Below are 26,032 nucleotides of genomic sequence, written 5' to 3' on the forward strand. Positions count from 1 at the left end.
AGTGCCTAAAATACATTTTTACCTTGAAACCTGATAAAGCAGAAAACTTCTAACTTTTGCAGAAGGACAATAAATTTTTGGCATCTTTTCATATTTTTCTGGAGGATCTTCTTTGTATAGCTAGTGCTGAAAATGTCAAGATCTAGTTGTTACTGTAGCGTATACAGCCCTGACCTCACCTGCCTGTCACCACAGAACATTGATGCATTGATGAGTGGACGGAAGGCGGAGCCAGGGGGGAGGGAGGAGGATAAAAAGACTGGTGGATGGAGTCTGAGACAGAGAGAGAGAGAGAGAGACTGTGTGTGGCTTAAAAGTGGACAAAGAGTGAGTTAGAGAACTGTAAGAGTGTAGATTGAAGCAGAGGGTTAAAAGAGATTTGAAGCAATATCTTAACCTATTTAATAGACTTATGTTCTGAAAGCACACACGTCTCAATACTTAAATTGATATTGAAGTATTACTATCTGGTGGCAGCAAAGAAGAAAGAATAGCAAGAACCTTGTGAAGTCCTGGGGGGATAGGAACCTCAGAGGGGATTGCGACAGTTACCTTTTAGATGGGTGGTTTAGAAGGTAGGCCAAATGTTTTGATCACAAATTGGCAGGCAGACATACATGAAACAAGTTTGTTCTTAAGGTCCCTATTTTGTAAGGTTTTAAAGGTGGAAGCCTACAAGTGATTAATATGATTACACAGCAAAAGCTGAACGTGTGCCCACCTGAAAACTCCAGTTAGAACATGGGAGGTCATCCTCCAGAAGTCTGAGGGCTGCACTCATCCATCTCTGGACTTCTGAGGGTCATTCCCATTACTTTGGCCCCCTACCCCCCGCCCTTTTAAAAAAAGTGGTGCTTTTTTAAATGGAAAAAAACACATCTCTTGGTAAAACATTAAAAATATATCAAAATTTCATGGAGGGGCACAGGTGCTGGGGGAGCCTCAAAACATGGTAGAATTGTACCCCATGTACCCTAGAGAACATAATAGGACTCAGTAAACAACTGTTGTGGTTGTTTTTTAATGACATTTGAGGGGCTGGCACACCCAAAGCTACAAAATGTGCACTGGGATCCCTGGAGGCCCACATTTTGCTCATGCTGAGTTAGAAGCTGAGCTGCTTCATTCTGCACCAGTTGAAAATTCTCCTGGGTCAACCTCAAATAAATTACATGCAAAAATCAAGCATTGAAATTAGAGATAATTGGATCATCATGGCAATATATGACTTATATAGGGAAGGGGAGGGAAAATTTTTCTTGTAATAAACTCCAACTTGTTTCTCCAGAAAAAAAAACCCAAGTTCCATGTTTTTCACCTAGCTTGATAAGAGTTACAGAGTTCCCATTAATCATAGGAACTTAATTTCCTCCAGACAGCAGCCATTTCTTGGCAGGATCACTTTTATATTGTCTAGAATCCTATAGCTGCATTTTCTAGTTTATACTGTATGCTTAAATGTAACAGTATTCCTGAGCTCTGTCCAAGTACAATCATATCGGCAATAGAAGTCTCCCAAAACTACTATGCTTCTTCTTAGTGTTTTTGATTATTTCTGTTGACTCTGAAAGTCTTCTGATGCACATAATACAGTACACAGCCTTGTGAGTGTATAACCACTTGGGATTTTTCGTGTGCTGTCTCTGAGTACTGGAGATTATCTGCTGCCTTCTTTGCTACAAATCATGTTCTTTACATTATTGCCACTTATTGTATTGTATCTACAATTGGTGTATAAAGTGTTTGCATATATCTATATCTGGCTACATCTCTTTTTAATTTAAAAGGCTTTTATGTGCGTGTTTTGGAAACTTCTCAACAACCACATGTTTTATGTGACAGAAGGCTTAACTTTCAGGGTTGGTTTTGATGTAGTCATCAGTTTTAGAGTAACTTCATGTTGAATATAATTTGGCCCAAATTTTATTGTCCTTTACAAATAATGTTATGAAGTCTCATAAAGTTGATGTTACATAATAATATGACATGCTTCTTGGTTGGTCTGTTTATGTAATTAAGCACTTATTTACTACAAACGGAATCATTTAAATTTGCATTTCATCCTGAAATTAATTGATGTGTAGGAAGATGTGCTTCTCTAAACACATGATGGAAATATGCCAAAGAGCCTTGTTTGGGCTGTTGCTTTTTCACACTTGACCCATTGTGAGTGTGGATTTTTTTTCTCTAAGCATGCAGTGGTAGCAAATCATTGTAATGTAAAGTTTGGACCCTCCTCCCCCCGAAAGTCCTACCCTGTTTCCCTGAAAATAAGACCTAACTTTGAAAATAAGTATGATTTTTCATGATGCTTGTAATATAAGCCCTACCCCAAAAATAAGCTCCAGTTAAGTGAAAGCCCACCCTCCACTATTGTGCAGCAACCAGAAGATGATGACTTGACTGTATTTGAATAAACATAGACTATACATGAAAAAAAAATAAAGCATCCCCTGAAAACAAGCCCTAATGCATTTTTGGAACAAAAATCAATATAAGACCCTGTCTTATTTTTGGGGAAACAGGGTAGTATCTTCTCATTCTTGATTTATAGTATGTTTGCTGAGATAGTATGTGCCTAACTGATTGTATTTGAAATAGTGTTGTACATAATATCAAAAAATAAAATATAGATGTCATTTGTTCAAGAAAGCAGCTTGGCAGTTTTGCAGTACAATGCTGTATGTTAAATGGCTTATAGAGCTTAGGAAAGAGTATTTACAAGACAACTCATGATTCCATTTAAGTACTTTTCTTACATAATAACATTAGTTTCATAATAATAATATATGTTTTGGCACCTCTGATAATGTTCATCTTTTCCTTTCCTCCTATATGGCATTCATTTCATTTTGGCTCACAGGAATGCACTAAACAGCAGGTATTGTAACTTATGTGTATGGTCCTCTAACTCTTCCTGTACCTCCCCCCTCCAGCTTGGAGTGTGACTAATGCCTTAATTATGGTTTGTTGCTGCTAAATTTGTCTCACATTCCTTTTGCGCCACTTTATGATTTGTATTTCAGTGAAAAGAAAAACATAAAACACATGTAGATCCTGGCACATCATTATTATTTCCTTTTCAGTTACACTTTTTAAAATGCATTGTGTCATATTTTCTTGTTAGAAGTTGTCCTGTGGCATCAGTGTATAAAACAAATTGTTAAGTGCTTTCATTCAAGACATTCATTGATTCATTCTTTTTATTTATACCCTGTTTTTTCTCCAGTTAAGGGATCCAAGATGGCTTGCAAAATATTTCAACCACAAAAGTTAAGATAGTTAGAATACTGTTCAGAACAATTAAGCATACTACATTTTAAAACTATTGAATAAAACTCATTTAAAAGTACATTTTTTAAAAAATATAAAAGATACAGCAATCCCCTTGGCAGCCTGTTTTCATTTATGTACTTGGTATTATGCTTTTAAATTTTCCATTCTCTAACAGCATTTACATTTCATTATATAAGAACAATATTTTGTAGTAAAAAAAATAGATTGCAGCGGTTAGTGTTCTAGATATAATAATACTAATGCAATCTGAACATTTGTGAGACTTTCTCTTGCAGAATAAATTCTGATTATTCTCTACAGAATTTTGTACTTGTTCAAATTATAATGAATGAGACTTTTGTTTGAGACTATAAAGAAGTCAGTATGGCAGAGAGAAAGGGATTATTTTACTTTGTTATAGAAAAGCACTGGTCAGCATGCAAGTTAAGCATATACAGCATCTAGGATTTCATGCGAAATTCTTAGGTACCAACATTTAAAAATATTCCTCATGAATATTAGTAAGTACAGTGAGGGAGTACTGGCCTTAAGAATGAGAGTCAAAACAAAACGACATTTTAATATTAGATTAATACTTGTTAGTTTCTTTAAAAGGATGAACAAATAAATAATTTGACACAAATAGAAAAAGCTTTTCCAGGAAGGAGAACTTCATGTTCACATTGGAGTTTCCATAGCCCTTAGCATTTTAGCCCTCTTTTGCTCTTCCATGGATATAGCACATACTGTATGTGTATGACTTGTAGGATTTAACTGGCCTTTCAATTTCTTTGAAAAAATTACACTGGTAGTGTTTCAGATTGTATCACCAATCATCTTTTCTTCCTGTTTTTAAAAATATTTCTGTACTGTCATAGCTGCAGGTGCTGGTATCTATCATTTTAGCCCTATTTACATACATGGATTAGTGCTGACAATTGTTGTTTGTAACTACAGTGGTGCCTCACTTAGCGACGTTAATCCGTTCCAGGAAAAACGTAGCTAAGTGATTTAATCGCTAAGCGATTTTAAAAAGCCCATAGGAACATATTAAAACACGTTTAATACGTTCCTATGGGTTTAAAAACTGACCTTATGCAAAGTTCCTCCATAGCAGCGGCCATTTTGGGTACCTGTAAAGCGAGGCAAAATATCGTCTTCATGCATCCCTCCTAGCCGGCATGTCCTCAAAACAAAAGCAAAAAAACCCTCTGGAAGGACAACTGTGAGGAGTTGCGTCTCTCCCGGAGGCATAGGCAGGGAAAAGAGAAGGCGGGCGAGAAATGTGAGCGAGGGCAGCGGGGAAGGGATTAGTTTGGCTTTGCAAGAGGCCAAGCGCAGGGCCCGGGCTGCCACGGCGAGCCCGCCCTCTCTTTCCCTCCTTCCCTCCCAGCTTCCCACTGGCTGGACAAGCACGACACTGAAGGAAAGTGGAGGTGAAGCAAACCGCCGAGCGTGGGACAGCCTGGGAGAGGCTGTGTAGCGAGGCGTTTGAGTGGCTTCCCCCCCCCGTCCAATTTCTGGTGGCGGTCCTTTCTCCCTCCCACCCTTCTGTGCCTCCCGCCCTCTTTCTTTTTCTCGCGGAAAAGTCCACACCTTCCTCTCGCCTGCCCAAACTTTTCTATGGCAGCAGTGGCGGGCTCACGTGAGGGGACACTAAGCAAGGCACCACTGTATAATATCTACTTTGAAGTGTGTTAGTATGTCCACTTGAATGTGCTTCTTGTTTATGTCTCTAAGCTTTGTGTTTAGTTTCATACTTCGTGCAAGATGAATTCCTACCAAGAAATACAGGTGCAGGTTTAACATGAATAGATGAGAGTTGTCACTAAAACTTACCAGATGTTGATATGTTAGTTTTAGATTTTTTAAAACCAATTGAACTCCAAAATGCAGGTACCACAGCACATCTTTCTTTTATGAACGTTAAATTAAGCATTCTTTGCTTTATGGAACATTATTTGCTAAAGAAAAAGGTGCATGTTACCACAGCTGTATAAAGAAAGAGGTAAGACAACATTGTATTAGTCACTGGTATAGAAAAATGGATGGTAGTTAAATTACTTTAGGCTTGCCTTCTGCAATACCACATCCATTGGCACTGTAGCTGCCACCAAGACCTCTCATGGCACCCATGAGGCCTTTACCTATTCCAATATATTACTTCTTTCTTATCCTGATATTCCAACTGCCCACCTTCTTCATTACCTCAAGCTGTTCCTACATGGAACCCAGAGATGTACTTTGGAAAATGAAGATGATGTGTAGTTGGATGCTCACTGACAGTAAGTTTTGAAGGTTCACTCACCCAACCATTGAAAAAATTCAAAGAAAGAAACTAACTTGGTAAGCTTGGTAGGTGGGTCAGCCAGAAGCCAGAAATACAGAATAGGCTGAGGAAGAAAATGCAGGTGCCAAATGGAAATTGGGGAAGAAGACTCAAGTGGACATAGGGAGATGATAAACAAACCTAAATCCACCTCAGAAGTTGACTTGGAGAATGGAGAACAAAGTGAATAGAGAAGAGAAATATATTGGAATTTGATCGTTAGATGGGAGACATGAAAGAGGATAGAAGAAGAATGAGTGATAGTATTGGGAGAAAGCACAACTCGGTAAGGCTAGGACAAGAGATACGGAGAGGAAAGAGATAACTGCAATAATTTGACAGGATTTAAGTTTTGTAATCTGATCAGAATCAGAGGATTTCTTGATGCTGAGTGGCATGTTTACCTTTGTTTTGCTACACATTATTTCTTGACAGAAATGATATCCCAAAATGGATATCATTTTTTTTTTACTGGACATTCCTCACTCTGAGAAGGTTACACTTTTAGTTTCCATAAGCTATGTGACATTTCAGAGCAGTGTGCAGGTGCTGAACATACTGTGTGCTTTGCTGTTTACCCAATTTCCAGCTTCTGTCTGTGTGTTTCTGCCTATATTACATCATCCTCGCTGCAGACTTTGTGTGTGCCCATTGGGATTTGTTCTTTCATTTCCCTTGGAAGAAGTGCTTGCATTGATGCCATAATTGGACCTGTCTTCTGGTTGCTTTGGAAATTCAGTGCAATAAGGATGTTGTGTATCATATTTCAAGCAGTTTAGGTGTCAGCAATATGCTTGCTAATCTGAGTCCTGTTTCCAATTTATGAAAATTAGCTGTGCTGCATTGTTTGCCCTATAATGATACAGATCTATTAGGGATGTTGCACAGATATTTCTAAGTAACATTTGGGAGGTGAGGCAAATGGCTTGATTTGTATATTATTCAGATATAAGTTGAATCATACTAAATACTTTTAGCAGAAGATTTAGCAACCTCCCCTTTTAATATAAAGTTTTCATTGCATATGTGAAAGAAACATATCTGTCTTTGACTCTAGTACATTCATTCCTCCCCAGTGTTTCCTTCCCATACCCTATATGTTAATGTGGCACTTGTACCCATATGTCTACACCATATGGATCATTCATACTTACAGCCATACAAGACCAGACAGCACATAACATACAAGAATGGGGAAAAATACATGGGAGGGATATGTAAAAATCAGTCTATCAGTTTTAATAGTTCATATCCAATGTTTCCTCCAGTTGTCATCCCCGCTGCTCGGGAACCTCACTCATCTGCACGCAGGGGCATGGTTTCCTCCAAAACCCAGAAGTAAACAGGCATAACCCCAGCTGCCACTGTGTGGCACCAATGAAGCTGTGTGTGCACACGCACACCTAAGAGGGAATGTTTTCATATCTCTGAACAAATCCAGGAAAATATATTTTTAATATTTTTTTTGCCTCCGTCTTTTATGCTATCTTTTCCCCTTTCTTGTTCAGATCGATGAGGTCTCCCATTCAATATGTGATATGCTAGCAGATTCCTAGGTCTGTAGAACTATGCTTTCACGTGATAAGGTTGCCCTCAGGATCCACAGTCTATGCCCATTTTCAATGTTGTATTTTATTTGCAATAGGTTACATGCCGAGCTGTTCCAAGTAAATGTATTTCATTGTTCTTTGTCTTAAAGACAAAGTTTGTGTAATTGAGAATTGCAACTTGCCTATAAATTAAGGGGAATGTTGGCTAGTAGAAGATATCTTAGTAATTTGGAAAAAATATGAAACATTAATATCTTTCAATTTTTTTGGATGGGTACAGTGGTGCCTCAACTTATGAACCATTTTGAGTTACCACCAGCTCTGTCCGCAAAATTTTGCTTTTACTTGCGATCGGAGCTTCCACTTATGAACAGAAGAAGTCAGGGAAAAAGGTGGGAAATTCAAATTTCTAACTGTAGGTGGCGACGAGGCTTCTTCTTTGTAGCTCTTTCGCCCCAGCAGTTAGAGAGTGTGTCAGAGGAGGCTTGGGACTGCCTCCTTCTGCTTCTGCTTCTGCTTCTGCTTCTGCTTCTGCTTCTGCGTGTGTGTGTGTGTGTGTGTGTGTGTGTGTGTGTGTGTGTGTGTGTGTGTGTGTGTGTGTGTGTGTGTGTGTGTGTGTGTGTGTGTGTGTGTGTGTGTGTCGCGCGCGCGCGCGCGCGCGCGCGCGCGCGCGCGCATGGAGGCTTCCGGCTGCCTGATAAAGTAGGGTGCTATTTTCTGCTTTTTAGAACTGTTCTGGGTGTTTTCCAATGAGTCTTGGAGGGTTTGGTTGCTTTTGGGGTTTTTCCCCCCATTTCCAATGGGTCCTGCATGCTTCACTTGCTTTTTCCTTTGTTTTCTTTGCATTTCCAACCTGCCCCCTTTGTTCTCTGTGCATTTCCGATCTGCTCCATTTGTTTTCTGTGCATTTCCAATGGGCCTTGCATGTTTGATTGCTTCCCCCCCCCCGGCCGGAAAGGATTAATTGCATTTCCAATGAGTTTTGCAGGGGTTTGTTTGTTTGTTTGTTTGCTTTTTGGTGATTTTTTTCAGCTGGAACGGATTAACTGCATTTCAGTGCATTCCTATGGGAAATGGTGATTCACCATACAGTGGTGCCTCGCTTGATGAGGATAATTCGTTCCGTTGAAATCGCTGTTAAACGAAATCCTCATGAAGCAAAATGAAAAAGCCCATTGAAATGCATTGAAAACTGGTTCAGTGCGTTCCAATGGGCTAAATACCTCAGCGTCCAGTGAAGATCCTCCGTAGGGGCGGCCATTTTCAGTGTCTGTAAAGCAAGGAATCTGTCCTAAATCACAGCGGGGAGCCATTTGGCACAGCAGGCAGCCATTTTAGAGCCACCGATCAGTTGTTTTAAAATCATCATTTAACAAAAAATTGGTTCCTGAAGCAGGGAACCGATCATTGTTAAGCGATTTTTCCCTGTTAGAACAAGCGGTGATCGTTAAGTGAGGCACCACTGTACAATCATTTCGAGTTACATCCATCTTTTGGAACGGATTATGGTCGTAAGTCAAGGCACCACTGTATTAACTTTGCAATATGTGAATGCCCAATGTTTAAGCATCTTGCAATACCATAAAAGAAATAGAAGTCCTGGTACTGGGTTTGTGTTGGTCTAAAAATGTTATCTCTAGTATCCAGTGGCCGAAATCCATTCACTTAGTGTAGTAAATTGAAATTATACTAAGAACTTTGCAACTATACTAAGCCCTTTGAATCAGCGGGACTTACAAAAGAATTGACTCACCAAATCCCCATTGATTCAATGGGGCTACTCTTGCTGCGACTTATTACAGTAGGCAACAGGATTTTTGGTCAGTAAGTCTTCTAATTTAAAATTGCTTTTAAATCAAGCTGGCTCGATTAATATGGATCCTTGTCTGTTGTAGCTTATACAAGAACAACCAGGTGATATACCGTAAAATATTTTAGTTGTATCATAGTTATTATGCTTAGTGGTCTGAAGATAAAATACCTTATACCTTGTGTCAGCCCCCTCCAACCTATTACTCTTCAGATATAATGGACTGATGTTCCAGAATGCCAAGCCATTGACCATTCTGCTTGAGGAAAATGGGAGTTCTGGTCCAACAAATCAGAAGAGCATCAAGTCAGTGAAGACTGGATTATGTTAATTCTTTTAGTTTCCCAGTTTCCAAAGCCCCATTAATTTGCATTGAGGGTTCCTCAATCTTCTTGATAATATTTACAGTTTAGTTCTGTGGGGCTCATAAGCCTTTGTGCTTTGCTTTTGACAAGATGCAAAAGTAGACATTGAGTTTTCAACTATGGAGATTCACAACTTGTTTTCCATCCCAGTATGCATTCTTATGGGCAGTCTGTGTTTAACTGCAGATCTTATGATGACAGCATCTGGCCAAATTTTAGATACCTATTCTCCTTTCCCCTCTGCTTTAATCATTTATTTTAATGAAGAGTTCTGGAGAACACTGAAGCTTTCAGTCTTGTAGAGTCGTAGTTCATCCTAACAAACATATTGCCTTCCTGTGGCTTTCGAACTTATATCTGTTCCTGTGCACCAAAATATTTAACATTGTTTTTATAGTAACCTTAAACTAATACTTATTTTGAAAATAATATAACATGAAGGCATTATTAAAGAGAAAACTTATAGAGTTGGTCATGAAATATTATGAATATTTCAGTATTTGAATATTAAGGAAATTGCAGCAGTGAAAATTAAGGATGGCATAAAAGATCATTTGAGACCATGTGAGATTGAACTGCAAGAATCAGCATTAAGTAAGCGATTGAAAACTCCCTCTCAGAAGTCAAAATCCCATAGGTCAAGCACACTGCACTCCCCTGTCATCTTATCGGAACAGGAGTGGCGGCAGATACAGTATATAAGAGAGGCAAAAAGAGTGTTTCCTTTCCTTGCATCTCTTTCACATGCATCGTTCATTGTTGTGCTCTGAACTCTTAGAGTTGGCTGAAAGATTTCTGCAACAACAGAGTACAGAGAAACTATGTGGGAAGAGATTGTGTTGCTCAAAAATTCGTACCATCATTTTGAGGATCCTGTTGGAAGGCTCTTACGTGCTAGATATCTGGTGACTTTCTGAATCCTTAATAAACCTCCAAGAACCTGAGCTTATGATCTAGCCCAGGATGTTGCATCTGAAATGTTGACTCAAGCCCAGCTTTCCTCACTACAGTGCCTTACAAAGGTGCTGCACTATAGTTCCTGTCATCCAGCACAGTTTATTGGGTAAAGCTGCTTTAGTTTTTGGGAAATTATGCCATAAAAGTTGTTAGTGTTTAAGATATCATGAGATTTCTGTTCCTTGAAAGATGTTTTCTTTTTTCCCTTTCTTTTGCACTCAGAACTTCAGTGGGGAATTAAAATTGGTACCTTACTGCCAAAAATATTTTCTCGGTGTATGGAGTTTTGTAGTGGAAAATAGTGTATAATTTATGCCAGCCTGGGGAAAAAATGAAAATGGAAAAGCAACCATGGTTCTTTGATAGAATAGATCACACATTTTCTTAGATAAACCATGAATTTTGATGAGTAATATTGGTCAGCATGACTAAATTGATAACCTGCTTTTGAAATGAACATCAGTTTGCACAGTTCATGATAGAATTGAACTGCACTAACAGAACTGACTAATAATGTAATGTTTTAGGGTTTTCGTATATGCTTCTGGCCTCTAGGGATCATTAATTAAACCACTCATCCTGTCTCCTGGTCCCCAAATGAATCCGCTGACACCACCTGTTCCTGCAGAGCAACAAGACTTCTTCACTGCATACCTTAAGCCAGTGTGGAGTGAGGTATGCATAAATTCCAGTAGACTAGGAGGCATTTACGGATTTGTATCTTTTGTTATATTCATAATTGGAAAAAACAAATAATCATTTGGCAGAATGGCAGGTAGTTTTAACATAGTAGCTTATAATAACCACCATCCCAAAGATCATCTTTTTGCCATATACGCCCTCCTCCTCACCTTCCTTTTTTTGGGGAGTGGGGGTAGGGTAATATTCTTCAAATTCCTGTTTTTTGTTGTTGTTGTTGTTGTTGTTGTTGTTTTGCTTTACTCCTATGTGTACCTTTTTCAACTCTCTTCCCATCTTTACCCATTCTGATTCTACTTACCATTTTCGTTATATAACCTTCCTGTCAATCTGTTGTAGTTATGGTCTTTTTAAAATAGTTGGTTACCAGGACTATCAGAATTCATGAAACCTTGAATTGAGTTATACTTGGTCATAGTTTGGTTTTAGTTGATTTTAATTATTCTGTATCTGAATTCATTTCTTTACTTCTTGTTTTTATGTTTCAGAGTTGATTTGATTCAAATCAAATTAATTTAAATCATGATTTAAATTTTAAAAGTGAATTTCTTAACGGTTTAAATAAAAATCAAAATTTTGATTTATAATTATTGATTTTTATTAATAATTCTTAAGGTGATTATAAATTACCTTGAACAGTAACTAGTATTGGAAAACCAGGTTAGGATTGCAATAAATTAATAATAAAATAATATGCAACAGTAATCTGTGAGGCAGTGACAACAGAAAGAGTATTGCATTTTTTCCTGTAACACCTGAAAAAATTGCCATGCCCACTGTACTGCTCTGTACTAGAGCATCACTGTTTTTACAGTGAGAACTGATAAGACTTCCACTCACTTTATACGTATTATTTATAAACTAAAATATAATCTAATATTTAAAGTCATGGTTTGCTTTAGCTTTTTTACCTACTAAATTCAGAGAGTTTAACATCTAGCTTTCTTTTTTGTGGGGAGCCCATTCAGTTTTGTATACTTTATTTCTTAATTCAGTCTTTATTGATAATTTTATTCTTCTTAAAATTATTTGTTTTCTTAAAATGTCTAGAGAAGGAGTGTATTTTGACTGAGCTGTGATCAGAACTGTCCTTTTTTAAAATATCTGTCCGGCAGTTGTTACCATTTAGGTACTTTGGATATATTAATACAACTAACAACATAGTTTTTCAGAAACATGTTGCTACTTATTGAGAGACAGAATTTCTGGATTTTAATGTAAATATTTTAGTTCCTTAGTTGACTATTATACATTTCCCACCAGAGTTGTTAGTGCTGATCTGTCACCAGGGAAGAGGTTTAGAAAACACTTTTGCTAATATACTTATTCAGTCTTGAGTTAATGATATTATGTTATTTTTATAGAGTAAAATTAAGTAAGGAAGGAAGTTGTAATATGTATGTTATGTGCCATCAAATCAATTCTAACTTACAGTGACCCTAGTAGAATTTTGAAGGTGTATGAGATATATAAGGAGTGGTTTTATTTGAGCCGCCACCATCCTCACCCCAATGAATTTCCATTGCCAGGTGGGAATTTGAATCTTGGTCTCCTGAAATACAATTTGACACAACACTGCACTGCTTTTCACAGAAATGTCATAATATATAATGACCCAAATCTTGCTGCTTAATTACACCTGTGGAAGGCAAAAAGCATGTTCTTGTATGCATTTAACAAATCCCTACTTTCCGTCCCATTGGTATATTCGCTGACTTTGCTTGAACCAGAAAATCCACATATCGACCTGTTAATTGCTCACAAGTACACACAGCAAGTAATGCCATGTGGCTTCCATGGGCATAACTAAGCAACATGATTTTGGGCAGTATTTAATAATTTATTAATACAATGTCATAGTCTAATATTTAATAAAACCTATATCTTTTATTAATATTTAGGAATTTCTTGTGTAATTTTCAGTGTTTAAGAGGGCACAGTCTTTTTTACCTTTCTCTTCCAGTTGATGCATTTGAGCAATTCATATGCTAAAGAAGTATCGACATGCATGTTTAAGAATGCAAAATTAATCTGCTTTCAAAAGTTGCTTCATAGCCATAAAGTTTTATATTATGTAATATAGGAAACATTATCGGATAGTTAAGGCTTAATTTATATAACTTAGGGAACCTAAACTACTAGAGATGGCCTCTAAGTTGTAATTTGTGCTTCCAGGGACCTTCCTATTGTGGCAGTGAAGAACTTCACCATTATCAGTGTTCCAGGAATAAGGGGTGAAAAGCAATATATTCTATGCAGACTGAAGAATTTCTTAGATCTGTAAGATTTTAAGTCCTCCTGTTTCCACATTGCATAAAATATGGAAGTGCAGAATAGAATTAGACTATTTCCAGGGGTCCTGGGACCACACGTGTTTATCCCTGGATCTTGAAGTGCCATAACCAATCATGTTTTCCCCTCTCCCCAGAATTTCTTTAAAAAGCTGCTGTCATCCATTCACCTGCTAAACACTGCTGTGTCCTATATTGGCAATAATAAAAAGAGGACATTTGGGGGGCATAGGGGTTCTCCAGATCATGGTAAAATTGACCCAGTCTCCAGGGGACACAAGGGGAATTTGGGGGCAATTTCTGTTTTGGAAAAATTACCAGTGGAGGACTGGAAGACTCAAAGATGCTGAGGTGTCCATAGGGGTGACACATGCTGTACTTTGCTCATACATGTAGAAAAACTGCATCATCCCTGAAGCTAGTGTGGCTACTTACTCTCCTATTGATCAGAATCCTCTCGCATAAGTTACACTGGTGTAAGGGAAATTTTCTAACCTGTAGTGGCATATTGCATCTGATTAAAGAGTCCCTCCTTTGACTCTTCGTTGTTTAATTTCATTGCATGTGATTCATGTAGCTTCATGCACAACCCAGAAATGAAGTTGGGATTCTTTATTTAACAACAACAACAATAATAATTATGTGCCACCAAATCAATTCTGACTTATGATGACCCTTTTCAGGGTTTTCCAGGTAAAGGATACTCAGAAGTGGTTTACCATTCCCTGTTTCTGGAGGCGCCCAAGGACTGTATAGCTTTGTCCAAGGGCACACAAACGAGGCACAGCAGGGAATCAAACTCACAAATTTTTGCTCCAGTCATTTGCAGACATCTGATTCATGCAACAAACCAAAAGATGCAATGTGTTTGAGATTGTTTCATGAATTAGGTTACCACTAATGAAAGAATTCCTGCTTTGATTCCAGATCATGAATGCAGATTAAGTTTAAGGAATGTGGAATCTTAGCAGGGAATCTTTAATTAGAGGCAAGTTACATAATTTCTCTTCCAGTGGCATGACATGTGCAACAGAGTTTAGCCAATGGATCTGAAGAGAGTGAAAGTATCACCAAATAGAAGGGGAAGGAGTGATGGGAGGGAAAAAAAACCCTGCTCCTTATCTTCTACCCTAGTCAGCAATTTAGATGGGTTAAGCTTAGGAATTGATGGTTCCTCCTTTATTGATTCCCCTTGACTTCACTTGGATTCTACTGTCCAAGTGCCTAATATTACTACTGTGAAAAAAAATAAGGATAGGAAACAAAGTGGTCATATAATGCATCTAACTGAAGTGGGCTTTTGTCTGTATAATGGAATTAATTCCACAAGAGTTAAGTCAAGGGCAAAAGGATTGCATCTTTTTCCTGCAGTGCACAATTACAATTGCATGGTCTTTTTGTCATTCGGCATCTCATAATACTATGCAGCCAAACATGTTTGCTGGAAAGTAAGGCTCACTGAATGTTAAGCCTTTTGGAGCAGTTTTATGTTTGCATTTTACAAAAAGAAAATAAAGATGTAGCTTTCAATAGCTCCTGTACAAATACATGGCTTGGCAGCAATTTGCACAAACCAGTTTTATTTTGCAAGAACACTCAACCTAGAAAGTACTCATGCTTTGCAACTTGGTCTTTAAGCTGTTGATAAAATACTAGGTATGCACTCTTGTGTGGGTGTGACTAGTGTCTTTTGTAGGAAGAGCAAATACATTGAATTCGCGAAGGCTTTCATGGCCAGGATCTAATGGTTGTTGTGGGTTTTTTGGGCTCTTAGGCCGTGTTCTGAAGGTTGTTCTTACTAATGTTTCGCCAGTCTCTGTGGCCGGCATCTTCAGCGGACAGAGTGCTGTCCAGAGCACAGAGTGCTGTCCTCTGAAGATGCCGGCTACAGAGACTGGCGAAACGTTAGGAAGAACAACCTTCAGAACACGGCCAAAGAGCCCGAAAAACCCACAACAAGCAGCAAACACATTGTTGATAAGAGGTATCCATTAGCTTTACTGGATTTCATTTAAAAAAATTAATGTTTATTCATATTATGCTATTGATATTTAAAGAAGCAATTCCCCCTTTCATCTGATTGTAAGGTTGTAGTTTACAGTATTTTCTAATTTTATTTGTTTAATAAATTTATATACTGCTAGTGCAAAAGTTTATTCTGGGCAGTTAAAAAAAGCATCTCTACACTTTCTGTTGTTACAGAAAGAAGGTATACAAACAGTTTGGCAGGTTTACAGATATTCCACAAAGTGAAAATCATGAACATTTGTCAGGTTTGTCCTGATGCTGGTACATTCCCTCTTTTGAACTTTTCAGGGTATTAGACTGTAAGCTGTACCAAAATGGAAACAAGTAAGTTCCTTTTTTCTAAGGTATAATTAAAATAGATTTTAAAGTATTTCTTCAGCTTAGGACTCATGTGCTTTTTGCATATGGCAGATTTTCTAGTTTAGTAAATCCTGCTAATTGAACTGCTGGCATTTAATAGCAGGAGTGACACAAACAGTTTCATAGCTTTTCAACGTTTCTGTTTTAAAGCAACTATTTAAACAAGAGCCGTGGTTTAAAAATATTTAATACCTTTATAAACACTGCTACAGTAGTAGAAACTGTAGACGTAACAAAACTCTCTAAAATCAAAGAACAAATGTATCTTATGATCAATCAATCTGCAATCAAAGCAAGATTTGGAGATGTCAGTAGCAAATCCAACTGAGGCACCAATATGTCCACTATGCTCTTGATATATTAAAGATCTTGATTATGGGTTTGTCCGTCTTAACAAACCAACAGAAGGGTATTGGTACAAGTGGTCTATAACATTAGCAAATGGATAAACCAAGCAATATATGTTGCATTAGAAGTACTGATTTTGAATGTTGACAGGTTATAACGCGTAGCCAGGGAAATGTTACCTTTTTGCACATTTTATATTTTTTCATACTTTCTTTGAATTTATTTTTTATGGTCAGGTGACTAGCTCATAAAACATATTATATAAGCTTGATTTCACTTTGGATAACATTTTGGGTTGTTCTCCAATAGGGAGATGTTAAATTTTGCAGAGAGGTGCAATTTACTCTCATTAATCACAGACACTCACCCATTGGTAAATGGATTCAGACAATGGCAGAGATGTGTATAAATTGTAGTTGGGTGGTTTGCTTCGTTAGTGGAAGGTCACTTATCATTTGCTGGATGTCCCTTGTTAAAGTACAAGTTCATCCTCTCCAGCCTCTGTTTGTTCTCAAGAGTACAAGTTGATGTGATCTGTAGTTCAGTGCCATCACCACTGGATATGTTTAGCCATCACTTTGTTTTCATTGCCGTAGACAGCGTTTTGCTATACCTGTTTTTCCAATATACGTTATGATACCCCGGCTGGAAATTATTAAATAGTAATAATTGATGAATTTGCTCCCTACTGTAAATTCAGAACTTGGGTTAAAGTTCAAGAAAGGAAATAAATTGAGAGGAAACAAGGCATGCAAAATGTAAAAGATTCTGATATATCAGCTTTGGAAAAGAGTTTGGTAAGCTTGCAAATAGGAAGAAGTCACAAATAGTTATTGCCATGGAAGGATTTTTAATTGTCTGGGCATCTTACTATGAACACTGAATCTCTCCCTGGATTAGTTCCCTTCTTCCTCTCTTTTCTTCTAGGGCTGGCTTTGCTGTTACTGGCTCTCACTCCCCCTTCTCTTCTTCTCATGACCAATCCTCAAAACACTTAATCCACAAAAAATTAAAGCCAAGGCAGCAGCTCAAAATGAGCCGTCTTTGTAATGCTTCCTTCTTCCCTTACCATTGCTTGAGCCAAACATCATTCCTCCACCAGTAATGAGTGACAGGCAGATATGTGTCTCATTCTTGTTCCCCTAAAAAATAGCAAATTGCGGTCATGGCTTTTACAGGCAAAAAAGTGACTTTAGTCCAGCTTGTTACTATAAAAGAATAACTTGTTACAAAAGCAACTTGTCAGAAAAATGAGCTACTATAGTTTGTTGCTTTGGCTTTGTAAGAATATGTGTTCTAAAATACTAATCTTCTGGACTTGTTTAGGAGAAACTGATTCCTGCAAGTTGTTTAAATGTTGTGATGTAAGGGAATGTGTTCTGCAAGAAGCAAACTACAACTGATATTTGTAGTGTATTAAAGTATAGAAATAAAAAGTCTAAAGTAGTGGTCAACAACTGGATTAGTAATAATATGTTATTGATTTAAGCTTTCCATTAGACTTGTGACATTTTCATAGCTTGCCTTATGAAATTGTGAGTTTTCTGTTCAAGGTGCTCTTAGATCTGCTTCTGCTTTCTAGAAAAGCCATGTTGTTTGGACTGATTTATTTTAACTGTGTGCTCTGTTCATTTAAGTAATCTTCTAATGAAGCATTTCCACAGCGGCACCATTGCTTCAACACTCATTTTGTGGAACCTATTTTTGGCATGAGCAATAACCCCTTTACTGTATAAAAGTTAAGTACTGAAACATTCTGTTGCTGGCTGATCAACTGAATGAGGGGGGGACTTTCTTTACCTTTCCCTTTTTTCTTTTAGCCTTTCATGCTGAGAAAGCACATGGAATTAATCTTTTGTAGTTAACCTACTACATATGAGGAGACCAGTTCACATCTAGGGCATTTGTTAGCTCTAGAATCAAAGTATATCTCTCTCTGCATTTAGCTCTCACAAAGTAAACCATGTCTGTCCGAGTAATAGCCCCGAAATAATAAGTCCTAGACACCTGAATCCTGGAGTATATGTGATGGGGGCCCTAGAAATGGGAATTATTTGTTCTTTAATTAATTTCAGTCAGTTCATTGGTCTGAGGCACCTACTGCTATCCTCAGAGGTTAAACAGCACATAGATTTGTAGTCAATAGGGTTGAAACAGTGAGGGAGAAGGAAGTCCAGTAGCATACTATAGGGCTTTCCCATTTGGCAGTGTTGTAGGACAGTCTCCTCTCAGAGGCATGAACTGGGTTGACATCTGCCTTAGTGAGCTGTAAAGTCATATAATAGTGGACATCTCTAGGACTCTAACCAGCCATGGCTTCATTCAGACAGGACAGGCACAAAGTGTCTAATTTCAATACTTGCATAACTTTTCTTGGAGGCTTTGGTCTTTTTTGAATTAGATTGTTCTAACCCATAATGAAGCTGGTTACTTTTATGAGTAGGTATTAAGGGGAGTCTTTAAGATAAACACGCTTGGAATTTAGCTCTTCTGAATTCAATCCATCCCCATCTTGCTTCTGGAAAAAAAATATTCACTGGCCTAGGTCCTGTTAGTTATATTGGCAGGTGGATCTCAGTTGGTGTTAAGTCTCAGTGGCAGACTTGGCATTCAACAGCAAATTTTCTATGCTGGCTTCTTATGGGAATTTACTACTCAGATCTATGCTGTCTGAGTTACAGTGGTATAAAAATGTAATAGGATTCCAGCTTATGTTCATTGAGTTGGATAACATGTCATTAATGTAGCCTGGCATAGTAAGATCAGAGTGAATACGATAGAGATGAAGTTTAGTTTGTTGCTTAAACATTATTGTTCATTTGTCTTAGGTGAATACTTTTTTAAAAGCATGATTTTTCTGTTTTGCAGTTCTGGAAGTGTTTGGCCTTCCATTTGCAGGATATTTATGGATATTTATGTGGTAACAGGCAGGGGAAGAGTATGCAAGTGTCTGGCATGGTCATGGTCAATCAGTGGTCATTAAGTGTTGCTAATCCTAAAGGATGACAGATCAGTAGTGATAGTTAAAAGTTATTTAAAGGTAATTGGTGGGTAAAAAGTACATTCAAGCACAGAAGATAGATTGACATGCCAAGGGGGATGGGGAGTCTTGTTTATTGGGAATAGTACTGCACTAGTTGTAAGGACAGAAGTCAGTAGTGGGGAAGATACATTCTTAGAGAGTGGAAAGGTACAGACGCCTCTTTCACTGATCCAGTCCATTCCCTATGAACATTTCTCCTTTCCAGACTCCATGTTATGTCACTTTCTCTCTCTGAAACCTGAGAAGAGAGTAAAGTTTAATTATTTCCAGTCAGAAAAAAATGTTGGAACTTTTAGAGTGACTGGCACACTTATAGTCACAAATTGTATACTATGGCTGTATGTGCTACCACGGTGAAGGGCATGTTGAGAGACCATTGCTTCAAATGACAATGGTATACTGCCACAGTAATTTACAGTGCTCACGGAAATACTCTGGAAATACTAGGAACAATGTTTCCATTCTAACATTAAAAAGAAATTGTTTATCATGGGTCAGAAAGCTTAACAGCCCAGACTTAATCATTGCACATCTCATAAAAAATGAACAGCCCAAAACATTAGAAACACGTGAAACAGTTTTATTAAAACAGACTCTTAAAGAACCACCTTTTGGTGTGCCAAATGAGCTTTTAGCCTCTTTGACCTGCAGTCAATACAGAAAAGCATCACTGTATAGCAAATTAGATTAACTGATAGAGACTGTTTGTGTCTAGTTGAAGAAGCTTCTTCTTCTGTTTAAAGTACTTTTTTGTATTGGTCATGAAGAATATGTTAAAGTTATTTCAAAACTTCTAATTTTTAGAAGTATTGAAGTAGAAGTATCTAAATAAATAAATAAATAAATAAATAAATAAATAAATAAATAAATAAATAAATAAATAAATAAATAAATAAATAAATAAATAAAATAGAACTTCTACTATCACAGTAGCAAGGATGCAGTAGTTCATCTCTTCTGGCCTCTCACAAATCCTGCAATGTTGTGGGCTCCAGTTTCAGGAGTGATGTACGAGAGAGATAATAGTATCATAGTTTGAAAAATGATAGCAAAAATTGTTTTTACTATTTCTTTCAATAATAGCTTGTATAAAATGCAATGGTTTTCATAATGGCTTTGTGTTGCTTCAAGTATGTGCAATCTATACTTGTAATGTTAGTTTATTTGGCTGGAGTGTGCCCTTCAGTTTAATTCCTATGTTGTAATGCTGTGCTGATAGAACTAGTTTTACATGGGAGTGGCTAGGTTAATTTCTCCATTTTTAAAGATGAAATAGTATGTTATGAAGCATGTTGTAAGTATAGAGTAAGTGCATGCCTACTTTTAACAATATTGTATTCTGTACATCTTTTAAAATTTAAACTGCACATTCAATTTTTGTAGCAAAGCATAGACTTTATGTAAGCATTTTTAGCCAAGGATTGGGAAAATTTGTGCCGATGCCCCTTTCAGTTCCCTGTTACCGTAAGCCTGAACAATATTGTACCTATGTGTCCATGAAAGCTTGTCAAGTATGCCATTAATAAATACTTGATAAAGGTATTTACAGCTTTGCCGCAATGTTATTTTTGGGTGGGGGAAGGAAAGAGGAGGTGTCAAGCAAACACCATTGCTTTATATTCATCTAGGTGAAAAATGATATTTAGTTCAGTGCCTGTTCAAGTAAGTCTTTTTCCTTATTCCCACCCTGACTTCATTGGTATTCTTTGGAGCCAGCAATCAATGGATTTCTTCCCTTCTGGGATTTGCTTGACCTACAGAAGCTGACATAATACAGGCAAGCGCTTGTTACTCTATCTGAATTGTCCGTCAGTACCTTAATGAGTGAAATAGTTAAGCAGCCGAGGGGGCGAGCCGCAAGGAATGTGTCTTCCATTTGAGTTGAATATTTCGATGTATAGAGGGAGAGGGAGGGAGGCAGTGAGAGATCCACTTACATCATTAGAACTGCATTGAGTGTGCCTGTGTGCAGGTTAAGAGACAGACTACAGTGTCTTTGCTTTCTGCAGGAAGCAGCAATGCCGTTTGTATCCTAAGAGGAATTTTTTATTTAGAAAAGGAAGCGTTCTTTCTACCCAGGAAATGGCTTTCCTTGTGCGTTGCTATGCCAACTGCCTGCAGCCATGGTCTTCCAAAGTAAGCACAATAACGTAATTATATTGGCGTATTACATTGAGACTCATGATTCTCTAGGTTTTTCTCTGTGTATGTGGCTTGGTGTCCCCCCCCCCCCCCCGTTTTGTTTTCCCTTAGTGAATCTCTTGGTGGTAGACATGATTTCCTTGAATGTGAGGGACAGGCATCATTAAATTAAATGTCCGTCAATGTCATGCTGCTTGGATTAATTGTGCGAACTTGGTTAGTTGAGTGGAACAGAGATCACTGGTCACCCTGTCAGCATCATTAGCAGCCAGGGAGGAGGTTCCTATTCACATGGTCTGCCCCGATTTTTTTTTTTATAACAGGGGTGAGGGGCTCTTTATTCCTATGATTGCAAATTAAACTGGAGTACTAACAATGCTTGGTTGAATGCAGGAAGCTGGCTCCTGCACCCTAACATAATACTGTATTAAGCTTTTTTGAGGGAGTCTGTGTGCAGTCAGCCATTTTAGCTTTTTTTTCCCTCCTCTTTTTCCTCCCTTTTGCTCTCAGGGAATGCTCTCGTTCTTGTAGAAGAATGCTGGATATGTATGGTGTTGCCAGGCACTTTGCATCCTTACACGTTTAAGACTTCAGATCTTATAAAAATGGAGACAATTGCTGCTGCTTGGATTGTTTTTCTGCATTACAAGTGTGAAAGATTTTGTGAGCAACATTTGGCTTGGTTTTCTCCATGGTTTTTGTTTGTTTAATTTAATGCAGTAGAGAGTGATTTGCTATACATGAGACATTGGTACATGATGTGTAAATTCAGATCAGCATATGTTTGTTCATTATGAAACCTCTTGCAATCCCAGCTAACCATGGAGTTATGGGCCAGCAGGAGAAACACTCAGTAAGTATGGCAAATTCTGCTTGTTTTGTGGAAAAGCTTTCCTAAATATAATTTTAAATTATAACTGTGTGTATTCATGTTTATTTTACTATGATTTGGGGTGTAATGGTTCTAAAACAGATGCCTGTTATAGTTTCGATTTTGACTTCTGTATTATGTTTTAAAATGTGGAAGTTGTTTGCTTCTAAATAGAGAACTTTGCAATATTATACATTCTATAGGGTATACCTCAGTTCAATTTCTGACTTTAAATTTCTTCTAAAGTTAAGATTTCTTAAAGGCATGAAGCTTCTTTAGGCAATACTATGTTTTCCTTGTTTAAAAGATCTCTGTAATTTTGCCCTGGCATGCTATAAGCATTTTAAATTTGCTAGTATGTAAAGAAAATAGGGATAATTTAAAAGGAGTAAAGCTAGCTCTTTTAATTGATCCCATGGGCCATGCAACTCCTCTTGTGATTCAGGTTGCTTGTTTGTGAAAATAACATTTGTAGGCAGAATACACGATCTTTAGGTCTGTGGGCCTTGAATGCCAAGCATTTAAGGCCACAGTCCTGAGACCTACAAGATGTGCCCAGTAGGGCTTCTTTTTTAGTATTTTGTTTAAATGGCAGACCCCCACCCAGCCATTCCAATGCAGCATTGATAAAACTGCTTTGGAAATTTCCCTGAGTTTCTTAAACAGTTTGCCATGCTGTGCAGGAGGCTGCTACTTGAAAAATAGAGGTCAAAGCCCCTTTGGGTGGTGCCAGACTCTTCTTGTGGATGTCTGAATTGTGGCCTAGATTAATCATTTTAAGTTTTGTTTTTAAACTCATAAGAAATATTAAACAGTACGCTAATTCATCAGTCATTAACATTACTTAAATATTTATGGTTAGCCAGTACAATATATTAAAAATGTTTGAAAAATCTGCAGATAGGGGTTTTGAAGAACACCTGGATACAGACATTCCACATTCTCCAGCTTGCTTGCTATGTGTTTGTCCTGCTGAAGTTATAATAGGACTAACGTGAAATGAGGAATTTCCCCATGTTTCTAAAAGTGCAGTAGCGTACAATTGAAAATGCATAAAATGATGACTAATATATATGTGTGAGGTAGACTCATAAGGATAAAAGCGTTATTGTTGCAAATGAAATTAAATACAGTATCAGTTAATTGCTGATATTTCTAAACAAAGATATAGTGACTTTAGAGATGCCAAATAGATACTTCAAATTATTCCAAGTTTAGGTAAGTAATCTACTTTCTGTGCCACAAGTTGTCAGTAAAGAGACATAACCATCAGTTTGTACAGTACTTCAAGTATCTTATAACTCATTATATTTTTGACTGTCAGTTATATATGAACATCAGAGAATGCTATTTAGATCCCTTGCTAAAGAGAAGGAAGCTCTAGGACATGAAAGATAAATTGGACTTTCTGCTTCAAGGGACAAACCAATAAATGACCCAAAACGTTGCTCTATTTACAATAAAGGTGGCTAGATCCAGGGAAAAATTTAAGGACTCTGGACTAAAACCAGTACTGAGTTCTGAAAATATAATAGCATGCATGTAATCTGGTAAACTCACTAATTTTAATACAATCACAGTCAAATACCACCTGTAACTGATCGATTTATCTCATAAGTATTGATTCAGTGGTATCTGAAGTACTGATTTAAAGGTTCCTAACATGTATGTACATTTATTATGTCTCTTGCACAAGTTTTAGCTATTTTTACTGATAGTCTGACTGATTGTAACTGTTTTATCTTGCCATGGTCTTTGACTACTGCAATAAATATTATTATTCAAGTATCTTCTCAAATATCATATATGTGAATTGATATGTCTGTTTTCTTCACTGCTATATATGATTCCATCTTAAATTGGGGATGTATGCATGTTGGATTTCATTGGGAAAGAACTGCCTTGCATCTTCCCCTAGAAATTGCATAACTTGCACTGCCTACCCCTGGAGGTAGAGAGGTATCAGTGTGATGACAGCAGACATTGCTCCAATGCTCACTCTCACTTCAGATGTATTTGCATACATAGCAACCTTGACTTCTTGCATGAAGAAAAGAATCAAAGACTGTCATGCTAAACCAGTGTAGAAGCAAAACGTCTATAATTAATATGATTGTGCAGAGATGTGAAAAAAGGCTCCCTGCTGAGAACAGCCATGGGTGGGCCTCTGACAAACATCCTCCAGGATTTTAAATAACCATCAGTAACATAAAGAGACCTTGTTGAACCAGAGTTCCTTATCTTAATTCCCACTATAGCCATTGAAACGCCTCCAATAAAAACTATAAGCCAGAGTTAGAGGATATGGCCCTTTCCACCTGTTGCTTCTTGCAAAAACAGTTTCCATGATACTGAAAGGCATGCATTCTAGTGTAGCTTTCAATGTATATTATATTAGTATATTGTGAGAAAAATGAAATCTGTATATAATTGCAGCTACTAAGTAGAAAGTGATGTTATTGCGTGGAGACAGTGGTGACATCCCACTCTGAATTTTCAGTTTCCTGTGAAGTTGGGAATTTCTCCTTTGTGACATCCTGGCTTCCTCATAAAAAGGGGATGGTCTGATTCCAAACTTATAGCCTTTTAGAAATAAATACACATGTTTTATTTAGATAAACTATTAGGGATAATTTCTAAGAATCATCTGGAAGAAAGTGCTTAACAATTCTTTGAATTGTATTGTGCTCATTGTATGTTTCAAATGGTTTCTGTTTTCTGTTGACAACAAAAACAAAAGGGGGAATGTTAAATTTTATAAATTAATACTATCGTGTTTCCCTGAAAATAAGACAGGGTCTTATATTAATTTTTGCTCCAAAAACACATTATGATTTATTTTCAGGGGATGTTTTACTTATTTCATGTACAACAATCTACACTTATTAAAATACAGTTGTGTCGTCTTCCTTCTGGTTGCTGCGCAATGGTGGAAGGCAGGGTTTCACTTAACAGGTTTATTTTTGGGGTAGGGCTTATATTACAAGCATCCTGAAAAATACTAGGGCGTATTTTCAGTTTAGGTCTTATTTTCAGGATAACAGGGTAATAGAAGGTAGTGAGGTATTATCTGCATTATATACTGTACTTCATGTGTAGAAGATTAATAAACAAGTACAAATCTGACATGAAATAGCATTTGATGGAGTGCTTTATACCTATATCTAATGTCAATAAGGTGACTATAATCTGAAATGATATATTGTGCAACAGACGTATTTCCATCATTTCTATCAGTATTGTTTTGTCATTTCAGCATAGTTTGTAACATACTCTAGTATATTTGTGAATTAAAATATGTATTGTAAATTTTATACCCTTGGCCTTTTAAGTCTTATGAAATACATACACACTCTGTGTCATGTTTACCCACAGGTAGCCAAGTTAACATGTCGATAAATATTAATCTGAAATTATCCCAGTAGTCCAGTTTCTGTCTCTCTAAATTGGTCTCTGCTGGCTTTTGGATGATTCATCCCATGGAATCTTGTAACTAAGTTGCAATTGTTATGGGTCTGCTTACACATTAGGAAGGTTTTTTTTATATAAAAAAGACCACACACTTGTTAAAGTGGCTTTCTGTATCTTGTGCTGAGGGGTGGGGTTGGAGTTTCTGCAGGGGGGAAATGTACTTCATAGAAGAGGTTTAAAGTCATCTAATGGTACTAAATATAACACACATTTCTAACAATTAACTGTGAGAAATGTTCAGATGAAAGTTTTGTCCTGTTGTAGTTTACCAGAGTAAGGATGCCAATCTGCAAATAACTTTCAGACATGCTAACAGAACCTCTTGATGCTACCGATGATACCATGACTAATGTGATAATGTGTCCATGAAGACTTACATTAAAATATAACAGATAGTCTTTAAGGTGCCACCACATTTTTATCTTTTTACTTCATTCTTTTGTTTAAAAAAAAGTTTTATCTGTAGTAGAATACCTTATTTTACACACAACT

General features: G+C 37.3%; 1 protein-coding gene across 7 annotated transcripts in view; it reads left to right on the forward strand.

Annotated features, from left to right (window-relative positions):
- Nucleotides 1–26,032, forward strand: part of RAPGEF2 (Rap guanine nucleotide exchange factor 2) — a 217,572-nt gene that overhangs the window by 113,090 nt on the left and 78,450 nt on the right. For 4 of the 7 annotated variants that reach the window (XM_020781418.3, XM_020781421.3, XM_073001508.2 and 1 more), the window contains exon 7: nt 2,864–2,881. The exons of 1 other annotated variant lie outside the window; for it this stretch is intronic. In XM_020781418.3, the coding sequence (XP_020637077.3) occupies nt 2,864–2,881 (18 nt within the window). 2 more of the 7 variants (XM_073001507.2, XM_020781422.3) reach the window with 2 other exon arrangements.

This window comes from Pogona vitticeps, chromosome 5 (assembly GCF_051106095.1).
Source record: "Pogona vitticeps strain Pit_001003342236 chromosome 5, PviZW2.1, whole genome shotgun sequence".
NCBI lineage: Eukaryota > Metazoa > Chordata > Lepidosauria > Squamata > Agamidae > Pogona > Pogona vitticeps.